The sequence below is a fragment of the Crinia signifera genome, chromosome 6 (assembly GCF_055691185.1).
Source record: "Crinia signifera chromosome 6, ASM5569118v1, whole genome shotgun sequence".
Lineage (NCBI taxonomy): Eukaryota > Metazoa > Chordata > Amphibia > Anura > Myobatrachidae > Crinia > Crinia signifera.
In genome coordinates, this window is record NC_139222.1 from 215426132 (window position 1) to 215440744 (window position 14613).

At 42.4% G+C, this 14613-nt stretch overlaps 1 protein-coding gene across 2 annotated transcripts in view; it reads left to right on the top strand.

Annotated features, from left to right (window-relative positions):
• Window positions 1–4126, top strand: part of SLC38A10 (solute carrier family 38 member 10) — a 72633-nt gene extending 68507 nt beyond the window's left edge. For both annotated transcript variants that reach the window (XM_083148805.1, XM_083148806.1), the window contains one exon: window positions 1048–4126. In XM_083148805.1, the coding sequence (XP_083004931.1) occupies window positions 1048–2069 (1022 nt within the window). In that variant the 3' untranslated portion in view covers window positions 2070–4126. The remainder of the gene's footprint in view (window positions 1–1047) is intronic.
• Window positions 4127–14613: the final 10487 nt, after the last annotated feature.

Here is a 14613-nt window from a genome sequence, read left to right on the forward strand (position 1 = left end):
CAGTATTGCTGGCTTAATGGTTGCTGAGCAACCATATTGCCTGTGTTTTTTGTATGTTGTGGCCGATAAATTGCAAGGAGTGCACTCCCACAGCCAGCCCTTTATGGGTCAGGAGCATGCTCCTTTGCTTATGGCTAAAAATCGCTGGTGCTCAATGCATTTTTAGCCAGAATCGCTGGTCGCTGATGAAAACTGTACACTGAGCAATATGGTCGCTGAGCAATATATTGCTGAGAGATATTAAGCCAAAATTGTTGAGCAACCAAATTGTACACACCTTTAGGCTTAAGCTGGCCATACATCTACAGATTGATTGTCAGATCTGGGTGGTTCTAACAACTGATATTTAAACTGGTAAAATCTGATTGACCATGTCAGTTTTCCAGCATTTCAAAGAAAATGGTCAACTGTCATTTGCTCTCATCCATTACCAGGTTTTTGTTCCTACCAGCCAGACCGGACAATACATCTGTAGATGTATGGCCAACTTAAGCCTAACGCTCCCATTCACCCATCAAGATCTTGCCCCAATATTGTGAGCATCAGCATGTCAAATACATCCTGTTAATGGTTACCTACCCTTGATTCATTCAATAATAGACAGAATCTGGTTCATTGCTATTGGCAACATCACCTCTTCGTTTTTAGAAGCATTAGTAAATTTTACCCCTAGGTTCTCTAATGCCTACACATGGAGAGGCTATAGCATTCATTTGATCATTGTAGATGCTCTTTCCTTATAAACAAATGTGGATTTGCTTGCAGGATATACCTATGACTGTCATCCTGCAATACCAGAAGTTTAAAAATATGTTTTAGTATTTCTATAAAACATTCAAAACTTTGTTGAAGTAGGGCGACACTTGATTTAGGTAAAAAAAAATGGTTTTAAGGGAAATGATTAATGAATTAATTAATTCAGTCTGTAGAGTATAATGGTTTCTCCATCCTATATTAAGTAGGGAACCTTTTTGGTAGTAATTGCATATCTACTGTATTCAAACTTTGTGGAGCACGCAATAATATATTATTACATTACTGGTGCAGGTGACAAGCCAGAGGACCATGTTCAGGACCATCCAAGAAGTAAGGAAGAGATTAAGGGAGGAGTAGCAGAAAAAGACCTAGGCATTAACCAAGAGCCTGCACAGGATTTGCAGAACCAACAACCGAGAAAGGACGAAGATGCCTTGCTTGCATCCCCGAAAAAAGCAGTACTTGAATATACTGATTTGGAGAAAGGAAAAGGTCTGAAAGATGGGGAAAAATTGCCTGAAGTCAAAAAGATTGATGATATTCCTGTAGCGCAGAAAGTTGAGCCACAGCAGAATGTAGCAGCAGATGTTGTACAGCAGACAATAGGCATGAAGAAGCAGCAAATACAGGATTTCGGTGTACAGAAACCAGTGCAGCAAGAGCAGCAAGCATTGGAGAAACATGACCAAGAGCTCTTGAAAAATGAAGACCATGGTAAACAGATAAATGTACATAAATTAAGGGGAAATGATGCCTTGTCTCCTGTAAAGATCACCAGGATGAAGGAGCAACCAGCTGTAAATAAAGCTAATGTTGGTGACCTCGAAGCAGAAGTCTCAGAACAGAAAGCAGCTCCAGTTGAGAAGATACAGCTGCAAGAGGAACTCAATTTTAAAGAGGTAAAAGTTAAAATGGCAGACCAAGACGTGCAGGATCAAGGTAAAATCCTCAGTATCCCCAAGTCACAAGCGGATGAAGCGGTGATACCAGTAGATGCTATTAAGCCTGCTGGGGAGGAACAAAAAGTGGAAGTAAAAGATGATGTAGTGCCAGATAATGAGCTAGGCAAGCCCAACAAAGACCTGAAGCTTCAAAACGATTTGGATCTGAGAAGAAAGAAGAGAGATCTTCGAAATGAGGAACACATTCCCGAAGATGGAGCTCATATGATCGGCTTCAATCATGACCACAACCCAAGAGTTTATGACCTCCACACAGATTTAGAGATGCGTCTTAAAGCGGCCGCTGAGGCAGGACTACATGTTGTGCACAGCCGACAAATCAAGCAAGTGCCAGAGGAAAAGCAGAGATGAGGGAATGCAGTGACTTTGGAAAGAGGCTGCACATAAAGTCTCCTGGTGGTCTTATTGTGCTGGTCTGTCTTACAGAAACTGTGTTTTAAGACACCAGTTGAGGGGCATCTGTGCTCTTTGCCAACTTGAATGAGCAAATATTCAAAATAATATAAAACCTGACAGTCTTCATCCTGTGACTATAATGGAGTCATTGTGAACCTTATTTAGCCCATGTGTCGCCTAATGAAATAATTGGATTTTTACAATTGACCTGTACCAAACATTATATACTGTGCACGACCAAATGTATCTCAGGTACTAATAGCTGTAGTTGGACAACTGTAAGGAAAGTTTCTTCAGCCATAATCTTCTCTTCCATCACAGTGGCAGTTTACTCACTATAGAGATAACAGAAGTTCTGCCTTCCGTCCATTACGGTGATGTCACTTGCTGTTCTTACACCTCAGTACATTGGAGCACACAGTATTGATTGCTTATGCAGTGCTGTAACTGTTAGGAGTGAACTTTGTTGCCTCCTAATACAGAACAAGTCACATTTTATGCGAAGCATTTATTCAGAGTTAAAATGCTTTTACACTTCTAATGAGGAGGTTAGACCTCCAAACCTCGTGCCTTTTTTCCTAATCTTATACTGTTATAATTTAAATGAATCCTTCCAATCACATTCAGAACTTACATCCAGTATGGTTACCAGACATCTGATGATCTCTAAGACAAGTTGTAATGTGACAATACCCTTCACAAAAGGATTGTGATACCAGTAGCACAGTGGCTTAACTAGGATTAAAGCACACCCCTGGCAGAAAGTGTTCAGTCTACCTGCTTATTATCAGGGGCTGCTGCACCACCACATGTCTTGCTCATTGTTAGGGGGAGCTCCGGATGCTTATGCTATGGGTATCCTACTCTGATCAGGTGCTGGGGGTCTGCATGGTTAACGCTACACCTGGACCTGCAGATCATTTGACCGCCACCATATACAGTATACTTGATAATTATCTACTGCAGCCCTTTTGGGAAGTATATTTTCAATGGCATGGGACACAGACAAGTTATCTGCAGGTCCCAGTCTAGCAGTTACCCCCACAGACCCCCAGCAGCCACATGCTATACAGCGTCTCTGTAGTAACATGTAATAAAACTGCTACTGCACTGGTATAATATCCCAGTAGACCCAAAGCACAAATACTTTCTGTCAAATGTAAAATACAGCTTGCTTTATAAAGGAGCGTAACTAGAGATGCCCTCATTTTTTTTGTCCTCTCCAAAATGCTATTAAACTTCGCTTAGTTGAGGTCTTGCAATATTGTTTGTGGCAAATACTTAGTTTTTCAAATACCTTTTTAGGTACCAATTTTTAATTTCCTGTGATGTATTTCCTTATTACTAAAGTATGGGTACTTGCATTCTGAGCTAAGTCGTGTCATTCCGCTACGTTTACACCAGATTGTTCTTTGTTTTTTGTCTGGAGAAGAAATCCCACTATTAACAGGGTATATTGGGCAATTAGAAGCATGCTGGTCTGTGTGTCTTGCAGTCTCAATGGGTGTGCGGAATCAAACCTGATGACTGCCGTGCTCCTACTGGCATAATGAGATATATAAGCAACCATGGAGTGCAACTTTGGTACCTTAGCATTCACAAAAAGTGATACCCCTGCCATTACATACAGTATACACTGTAAAGAAATCCGTCCACATTGTTATACAGTGTAGAATGTGTTGCACTGTAAGTTGTAGGAAAGACGCTGTACACCTGTATATCACAATGTTTCAATATCCTTTAATGAGCATTTTCATCAGGTAACGAAAGCAGAAAAATGCTAATGATGCACATACCATATGCTTCTGGCATCCTGATCTTTTTGGATAGAACATCTTGATATTCGTCCTGGGAATACTGAAAAGGTTAATAACGAAGGTGTTTACTGTATTTTTTTCTCTTTTTCCCCTCCCCCAGTCACAGAACATCATGTAACTAGGTGTCAGTTGTGGGTGTTCGGTCATGTTTTACTGCCTTGTCTTTACATAAAGATTTTGCAACTGCCAAATGTCTCATATCTCATTGGTTGTTTTTTTGTTCTATGAGCTATTCACAGCAACACCTCCTTTTGTCTCTTCTAGAAGAATCCATCATTAATCTTATATTGATTGTAAATTGTTCATATTTGATAAACTATGAGAACATGCTTTTTTACCACTTTACAGTATTACTTAAGCAAGTGAGTATAGCCTCTAATAACAAAAATTCTGGTCTAACACATATTACAAAAGCAGAAGACAAAGCGAGTCATTTAACAGAATATATAAGACAATTTCATGCTAACAATGTATATTTAATTCCGAAAATTGCTGTGGAATAGGTTTATTTACTTTAAAAAGTTTTTATCCATTTTCATAATACAGGTTGAGTATCCCTTATGCTCGGAGCCAGAAACATTTTGGATTATTCTGTATTTCTGAATGATTTTATATTTGAATGAGGTATCTTGCATTTACGTTGTATAAACACATGAAGTATGCACATATTTTATTTGTGCATGAAACAAGGTGTTAAAACATGAAAGTTTGTGGACTGTCTCAAGCACTGAATTTGAATACTAAGGAATCATTTTCTTGCATATATTTAGTGCCAGTTACATATCATGTCCTCAGTAGTGCCAGTTACATATCATGTCCTCAGTAGTGCCAGTTACATATCATGTCCTCAGTAGTGCCAGTTACATATCATGTCCTCAGTAGTGCCAGTTACATATCATGTCCTCAGTAGTGCCAGTTACATATCATGTGCCCATTAGTACTTTTACAGATGTCCCCAGTAGTGCCATTTACATATAATGTGCCCAGTAGTGCTGTTACAGATGTCCCCAGTAGGATAAGGGATACTCAACCTGTATAACTACTGAATGCTATGATAAATGTCCAAACTTACATGCACAACCCCTTAATTGGTTTATATTGATATTTCAGGTGCACCTTGTGCTTACTGGTGCAGCAAATAAAGTATACACTCTATGTAAATGGTAAATCAAGCCATAGAATGCCATATAATTCCAGAGCTTCCAAAACAGTCATCAAAAGCACCCTAACTGTCCAGATTTTAAGGATTACCAGCTTTGGGCACAGGTAATTTTAGGTTGAACTCGATGGACGCAAGTCTTTATTCAACCTTAACTACTATGTAACTATGTAACTTAAGCTGGGTACACCCCTACAGATTTATCTGTCCAATCTATCTGGTGCGAGCAAAAACCAGGAAATGTATGGGAGCAAATTCCAAGAAAAAATTTGCTCCCAAATGCTAGAAAACAAACAATGGACAGTTAGACAATTTGGTTAAATCAAATTTATCAATTGTTTTTGTCTATTTCCAATATTTGGAAGCAAATGCTGATTTTCATTTGCTCATATACATTTCCAGAGTTTTATTTGCATCAGACAGATTGGACCAATAAATCTTTAGGTGTGTACCCAGCCTAATGTTAAATTGATTTTTGGGAACTTCTGTTGCAATGTCATAGAATGCTACCTTCCCAATACAGCCGTTGGTTAAACTGCTTCCCTCTTTATTTTTTAGTTCCATTATTGTGAAGTGGAAATATTGAGGCGCACGGCCAGCCCATTTGTGAAGTGGTAGGCCATATAAGCTAACATTATACGACTACAGTGTGCTAGCCCTTAACAATCCGTCCTGACAGCATAAGAACTGCTAGGCAGAAGCTTCATGGATTGTGTTTCTGTCACCAAATTAACACGACTAAGCCTTAACCCTTTGAGTGCCAAGTAAATTTGTCAAAATGTGTGAAAATTGGCAAGCAAACATTTTTATTCATCATAATGACATGTAATGTTTTCCTTCTGTAAGAAATATAATCTTTTTTCATTTTTTTTATTTTATTTGAATTGATATCACAAATGTAAGCAATGATGGCATTTTTAGCAGAACATCTCTAACAAGGGGTTAAGGCCCCCATACACTTGTCCATCTTCTCCAAGAGGAGAAGTCATAAGGCCCCCATACATTAGGCCGACTTGTCCTTAGGACAAGTCGGACCCAATTCTCCTGTGAGCCGCCCGGCACTTGATGAGCCAGTTTTTACATGTGATAAATCGCTTGCGATTTATCACATGTAAAACAAATGGGGAGCTGCAGGGCGGTGAGGAGCAGTGGGGCGGGCAGCGGCAGTAGTTGGGGCGGGCAGCGGCAGTAGTGGGGGCGGGCGGCGGCAGTAGTGCCTGGCCGGCATGCTGTGATCACAAATAGCAGCGCTGCCGCTGTGGGACGGGACGCACAGTGGCGGCTATTAGATTTTCAAAATACCTGTCAAATGACCGGCCGTTCTGTGATTGGCTGAGAGAGCTCTCACCGCCGGGAACTCATTTGTGAGCCGCCGCCCGCCCCCGCTACTGCCGCTGCTATTTGTTATCACAGCATGCCGGCCAGGTCAGTGTGTCTGCCCGCCATGCTCCCCCGCCCCCCGGTGTCTGCATGCATATGCCTGACAGGTGGGCAGGCATATGCATAGCATACAGGGAGGTCGGATGATCTTATGTGCTGACCGTCCGACCTCCCTGATCCGGTCCGATGCGCATGGGACCGCGCATCGGATCGGATCATATATCACACACCTGCGATTTTGGGACGATTTCATCCAGTTATCGGCCCAAAGTGCCGAAATCGGATGAAATCGTCCCAAAATCGTATAGTGTATGGGGGCCTTTACATAATCTTCCTTGAACCCAACAGCTTTCCAGGGTGATGGATCACATATGATATTCACTGCTCAAAAATGGGAACACTAATATAACACATACTAGAACTCAATGAATTAAATATTCTTATTAAATACTTTTTGTTCTTTACATAGTTGAATGTGCTGACAACAAAATCACACAAATTATCAATGGAAATAAAATGTATTAACCCATGGAGGTCTGGATTTGGAGTTCCAATCAAAATTAAAGTGGAAAAACATACTACAGGCTGATCCAACTTTGATGTAATGTCCTTAAAACAAGTCAAAATGAGGCTCAGTAGTGTGTGTGGCCTCTACGTGCCTGTTTGACCTCCCTACAATGCCTGGGCATGCTCCTGATGAGGTGGCGGTTGGACTCCTGGGGGATCTCCTCCCAGACCTGGACTTAAGCATCTGCCAACTCCTGGACAGTCTGTGGTGCAGCATGGCGGTGGTGGATGGAGCGAGCATGGTGTCCCATATGTGCTCAATTGTACCATCCAACAAATCCTATTTCTCTTTCGTCCATCCTGGTGACAGAGCTTTACCATGGGATGTAGGAGGGTCTGCAGGAGCAAGGCACATATGCTGACTTCTTTTGAGAGCAGGCACCTCCCTTCTGCATCCCAGAGTTCCCCAGTTTGTTTTAGGTGCCCACCAGAGTGGGTGCTGGGCTGACCGGCTGTGGGCTGCAGCCGGTTTTGGATAGAGTAGCTAGTGTTTTTAATTTTATTAATTCACTAGTTAGTGCAGGTTTTCCAGTGTGTTACTTCTACTAGAAGAGAGCACAGCAAAAGGCTGCCAGAAGCGCGTCCTGTCAGCTCTCTGTGTGCAGAGATGCTGCTGCGTCTTCTGCACAGCGCTTAACATCCTTTATAGAGAGGTTTTCCTGGGCACCGGGGGCATCCTGAACCGGCTCACTGCCTAGGGTGGATTGTGGGGGACAGACCCCCGCAATGGTGGCCACCATCTTAAGTGGTTTATAGGCTGTAATCCTGAAAAGGAAGTGAAGCCTATCACGGGAGTCCAGCGCTGCTGGACGCATCCAAGTGGTCCCATGAAGGAGAAGAGGCACTGGAGGTGAGGAGAAACTTGTGGGAGTGGCTAAAGGGGGAAAAGGCGACAATAGGCTTCCTTCCCCGCTGAAGCAGAGATTTGGGGCCTTATTCTAGTTCACTCTTTCTGCCAAAATCCTTCTTAGATGGACAAAACCATGTGCACTGCAGGGGGCAGCTGTAAAATGTGCAGAGAGAATTAGATTTGGGTGAGTTATTTTGTTTCTGTGCAGGGTAAATACTGGCTGCTTTATTTTTACACTGCAATATAGATCTCACTTTGACGTAAAACCCCACCCAAATCAAACTCTCCCTGCACAAGTAACATCTGCCCCACCTGCAGTGCACATGGTTTTGTCCATCTAAGAAGGAATTTGTCAGAAAGAGTGAACTAGAATAACCCCCTTGGTCTCTTCCTACTCTCTGTGCTGGCACCCTTTTCTCTCCAGGCTGTGGAGCTAAAGCAAGGGATTTTCATTACAGTGCAGTGAGAAGTTTCTCCTGGGCAGCGCTTCCCCCGCTGATCGCTGGGAATCATGGTCAGCAAGCAAACAGATACGTAACACTGATACAGTATTCTGTGCAATTGCCTGACATTGTGCACCGTGTGTTATTTCATGACAGAGAGGTGTAGTGCTGCTGCTCTGGGGGAGCGAGCGCCTGCCAGGTTAGTTAACTGCAAATTTTGTGGTGTTAAATTAACAACTGTTGAACAGTACTGCAATGTATTGTCCCGTTAGTGGTCTGTTGCATCCAAGCCGGGTATCTATAGTCATACCAATGGTGATCAGATGAATAAGCAGGAGGTGCTCCAAAGTGGTGATCAGAGGTCCAAGAGGGGGGGCACCAACGCATTTTGCTGGGTCTAAATGCCAGCTTTATCAAGGATCTTGGCATTTAGACCCAGCAAAACGCGTTGGTGCCCCCCCTCTTGGACCTCTGATCGCCACTTTGGACCACCTCCTGCTTATTCATCTGATCACTATTGGTCTTAACAATGTATTCATTCCGGGGATCCGGAATGTCGAGGCGGATTTCCTCAGCAAGGAACAGCTGTTGGAGGGAGAGTGGGACGCAGGAGGTACAAATCATACTGATTGCACCGGACTGACCGAGGAGTTTGTGGTATTCAGACATAATGAGGTTGTCGATGGACTCTTGGCTTCTACCTCTTCGCCTGGACTTGCTCAAACAAGGACAATTTTTACACCTGGACCTAGCTAGTTTAAATTTGACGGCCTGGCTTTTGAAATCTCCCTACTAAGGAAGAAGGGTTTTTGGAAGCGGTTATCCAGACCATTATCAGGGCTCCCAAGCCTGTTTCAGCTGCAAATTACCATTGTGTCTGGAAGATCTATATCAGGGTGTGTGAGCGTCAGAGGGTACACACCTCTAGGTTCAAATTGTCTAGACTGTTAGAATTTCTCCATGATGTATTTTCTGCAGGGCTTAGTCAGCAGTCTTTAAGGTACAGTTGTCGGCATTATCAATTTTCTTTCAGAAAAGGGTAGCCCTGTTACCTGAAATTCAGACTTTTTTACAGGGAGTCATGATGCACAAACCCCCATATAGGCAGCCAGTGGCGCCTTGGGACCTGTCCTTGGTTTTGTCTGTGTTACAGAAACCTCATTTTGAGCCATTAAGGTCAGCTGATCTTAAGTTTCTAGCTTGGAAAGTTACCTTTTTGTTGGCCATAGCTTCAGCTAGGTGAGTTTTGGAGGTGGGTGTCCTACAAGGCTCTATTTTTGAGTTTTCATGAAGACAGGGCTGTGCTTCGAAAAGTGCCTAAGTTAGTGTCTTCATTTAATTTAAACCAGGAGATGGGACAAAGAATAGGGACAAGTTAAGGAAACTTGACGTGGTTCGCGCCTTGCGAATATACGTTGAAAGGGTAAAGGACATCCGCAAGTTTACGTTTTGTACGAACTTACCATTCAAATCCCTTTCTCTGAGTCCATCCTGGTGACACAGCGATTCCTCACTTACGCTCAGCAAGTTATACTGTTCATGTATTGTCATGTTATTGGTTATGTTGATTGTGCATAATAAAAGTTCAGGCTTTGTACTGTGTAATATATTCCAGTGTGCCTTAGAAGTTGAACTGATGAACTCTGAGATGCAGAAGGAAGGAGTCTGCTCTCAAAAGAAGTCAGTATAGGTGCCTTGCTCCTGAGAAACCTCCTACATCCCATGGTAGAGCTGTGTCACCAGGATGGACTTAGAGAAAGGGATTTGAACGGTAAGTTCTTACCAAAATCCCCTTATACAGCACTTACGAATATGCAACAGAAATACTGGGGATCATGGCAATGCAGTTGGAAAAGTTGCAGTTTACATACTACAGATTCTGACTGAGGTAAAATACTGATGCTTAGAGATCTTTCAATGTAATGGAAGAAATAGAGCAATGGTTCTCAAACTCTGTGCTTAGGACCCTAGTTTATGTTCATTGTTTCCAGAACACCTGTATTTTTATTAGTTCCATCTAAAAAGATCTACAGGTGGAGCTGATTTATAACACTTGTGATTCTATGAGGAGACCTGGAAAACATGAACCTGTGGGAGGCATGTCCAAACTAAGGCCCTCCAGCTGTTGTGACACAGTTTTGCTGTTAGGGAATGCTAACACTATGGCAATGCATGCTGTGATGTGTAGTTTCACAACAGCTGGAAGGAAACAGTTTGGACATACCTCCCTCCTGTCTCTTCCCCACTACCATAGGTCAGGTATCTTCAAGCTTTTAACAAAAATGAGTTTGGGCATGGAGGGAACAATCAATTAGTGTAGTATACTAAGCAGTACAGTATCCAATTCTAAAGAAAAAAAATGTATAATTGAACAAATTAAACTTTGATAGTATGTTAACAATTCTCCATTATAATTTTGCGATAATTCTGGAGGTGATAATTTATTAATTGCTAATAAGAAGTAAAACTAGCAAAATGTAAAGGTATTGGGCTGCTAAGGACTGGGGTATAGTCACTTAATGGGTTATTTTGGTTCACTCCTTATGGCAAATTCCTTCTTAGATGGACAAAACCATGGGCCTTATTCTAGTTCACTCTGACAAAATCCTTCTTAGATGGACAAAACCATGTGCACTGCAGGGGGCAGATGTAAAATGTGCAGAGAATTAGATTTGGGTTAGTTATTTTGTTTCTGTGCAGGGTAAATACTGACTGCTTTATTTTTACACTGCAATATAGATCTCACTTTGAAGTAAAACCCCACCCAAATCTAATTCTCTCTGCACAAGTAACATCTGCCCCACCTGCAGTGCACATGGTTTTGTCCATCTTAAGCTGTGTACACACGGGGGGGGGGGGAGGGATAGGGGAGAGATATATTGCTCAATCATATATGGCTGAGCAATATATTGCTCAGTTTCTCCTTTTCATCAGCAACCAGAGATGGTCGCTGATGAGAAGGAACCTCTGCTGGGGGAGCCGTAGAGGTAATCAGGTGGTTGTAGGAGCAAGCTCCTGTGACCAGCGATTATAATGGGGCTGAAAATGGGAGAGAGCACTCTCCAATCATTGGCAATATGGTCGCCAGCAACCATATTTCCAGCTATTTCAGCCCCTATCGCCCCCGTGTGTACACAGCTTAAGAAGGATTCTGTCAGAAAGAGTGAACTAGAATAAGGCCCCCTGTGCATTGCGGGTGGGGCAGAGGTTACTTGTGCAGAGAGAATTAGATTTGGGTGGGGTTTTACTTCACAGTGAGATCTATATTGCAGTGTAGAAATAATGCAGCCAGTATTTTCCCTGCACAGAAACAAAATAACTCACCCAAATCTAATTATCTACACATTTTACATCTGTACCCTTCCCCCCCCCCCCCCCCCCCCCCCCCCCCCCGCCAATCTAAGGAAGAATTTGTCAGAAGGAGTGAACCAAAATAACCCCCATAGATTGCTTGATGCATCTGGAAAAATGCTTGAAGGAAAAAAGGTGAGTCCTACCATCAGTCCTGTGTCATGCCAACAGGAACGCATCCCCAGACCATTCATGTGTGGGGTTGTTTCTCAGCCAAAGGAGTTGGTTTACACACAATTTTGCCTAAGAACACAGCCATGAAGAAGAATGGTACAAAAACATCCTCCAAAAGTGACTGCTACAAACCATCCAAGAACAGTTTGGGTAAAAACAATGTGTGGCAAGGGTACTTACTGTAGATGGAAAAGGATTGAGAGACTTTGCTCTAGTAGATGCATTGTGACCAGTAGGAATGCACCAGCACTAAATGATTTACAAAAGAACTCCCGAAATAAAAACATTCACACCTAATTTTCAGATTTATCTTTTCGTGCAGTTAATGTTTCTCCATATCGTCTTTATGGTTTATATTACCTTATATGGGCCTTTGAATGTTGCGTATGATCATCATGATAAGTAATGCCGCCCATAAATTGAGCGATTTTAATTATATTGCATCGCAACTAGTTCAAAACACATGCGGGGTGCTAAAGCACTGTGCATTTTAACTAGAAGTGATGCAATCTAGATAAAGTACAGGCAGAACATACTTTATGTGCTGTATGATGTGCGTGGGAGCGCGCATCTCATCCCACCCGTACATTGGGCTGTGTATGGGCACCATAACAAAGAGAATGGGACAATAAAGGAATGCAATTAAATAAAATTAATTTTAATTTTGAAAAGATATTTCACACCATGGAAAGAGAATAGATCTGGGCATTAGCTATGAAAGGAGATGGTAGCTGAGCATTGATTTATGAAGTGGTCTTTCAGTCACCTTGGGCTCCGCTTCGCCTGTATAGAGGAAAAAAATGTTTTACAATGTTGATCATTTTCACTTACAATAAATTATATATATATATATATATATATATATATATATATATATATATATATATATATATATATATCTAAAAAAAAAAAAAATGAAGTCTATTTGAGGTTCCCCAATATAAAATAAAGATAGGAAGTTGTGCAGTGTTTGAAATATTGAAAGACCCATTGTGTAGCAATGAGTCAATATTTAGACAAGCCTTAAAAGACAAATTTCAGTGGATATAAAAATTAGCGGATTATTGAAAGAGAAGTAAGGAGGGTTAATTTAATCCTATATAATTTAATAATTAGCATTATTTTTTATTTATGACATTCTATTGCATGACACTATCATGTACCCTCAGCATAAGAAAAGTAATATGCAAGGAGAGACAGCGCCCCAACGCCAGCCCACACTACATTAGATGTAATGCCTACTGCATAAAATACCTCACAAATACAGCAAAGAATGTTCATTCTGTATGCCACCAAATTGGTCCAGGGGTAATTTCATCCTAACTACCTGCAACTTTAGGGTTAATGTCTAAATCACCATCACCATAAAGCAGTGGTTTCCAAAATTCCAGCTTTTAGGGATATCCCTACTAGGGAACAAATGGTAAAGACAAACCGACTGAGGTACATATTACAGTAAGTCATCTGTGCTCAAGCGTGGGTATCTTTAAAACCTGGACGGGTGCCTTGAGCACTGTGTTTGAGATCCATTTGAGCCACCCTTGGACAAGCCACAGCGTCTGCAAGTGGGCCAGGCACAGAGCAGCTGCGGGCACCGTGGAGCAGAAGAGCGCCTGATGCTTGGGAGAATGAGGCCTGCCTCCGCCCCTTACTCCTCACTCTGTCACCTCACTCAGTCACCTTCCCCCCTCATCTCATTCACAGTCTTTCCTTAATCGCTTTCTTTTCCCAAAAAAATTTAACTGTGTAATGTGGGCTAGTTGAACTGAGGGAGATTGCTAGACTAATGAGGGAGATTGCTGCTATTGCAGGGAGTCTCCTGCAGAATGCAGGAAGGTAGGCAACTATGCATATAATTCAAACATGCCAGTGTGCCCAACCCTTTTACTGAATGCAATGCTGCTATGTGAAACACGATGCAGGGGTAACTTACAGCCTTTGTGATACACTGTTTTAGTGCGTCAAACTCCTTTGCACATGCTCCTTTCCGCAGGTCAGTTTTTCCACTCACATCTGCTGACACACATTTTCCATAGGATGCTGCCTTTAAGCAAAGTGTTAAATACTGTAAGTAAGTACAGCAACAATCAGATTTGTCTTATAAACCAATCCAAAATCTGTTATATATTTAGCCAAATCTGTCACTCATCCCCTGTGTGTATAATGCTGGGTGGGGTTACAAGAGTGATTGACAGCGTTATACACACATAGTATCTGCCTTAGGACACCCCCACCCAGCATTATACACAAACCCGCCCCCCCTCCTAGGGATAGACCAGTGTTATACACCCCCCCCTACAACACACTCCCACCATTACACACCACAGCCAACTGGTGTAGGTGAGCAGCGGGTCTGCCCGCATACCCTCGTGTGGGGGGGGGGGGGGGGGGGCGCTTTCGGGCAGACCCACTGTTCACCTACACCAGGTATGCCCGCACCCCCCCCCCTGCCCGCAACCAACCCCTAGGTCAACATAGGAAAAGGTCGACATGGTTCTAGGTCGACAGGTCATTAGTTCAACAATGTCTAGGTCAATAGTCATAAGGTCGACATGGGTTTTTTTACAGTTTTTCGAGCCAACAGGCGGTATTTCATGCCCTACCATCCAATAGGGCATGGTGGGAGAATAAAATAGTGCCCGGCGCATAGCGAGCGATGCGAGTGCACTTAAACTGAGCCCATGTCAACTGTGTTGACATTCTGGTAAAAAAAAAAAACAGTGAAACCACATGTCAACCTTTTCACTGTCGACCTAGA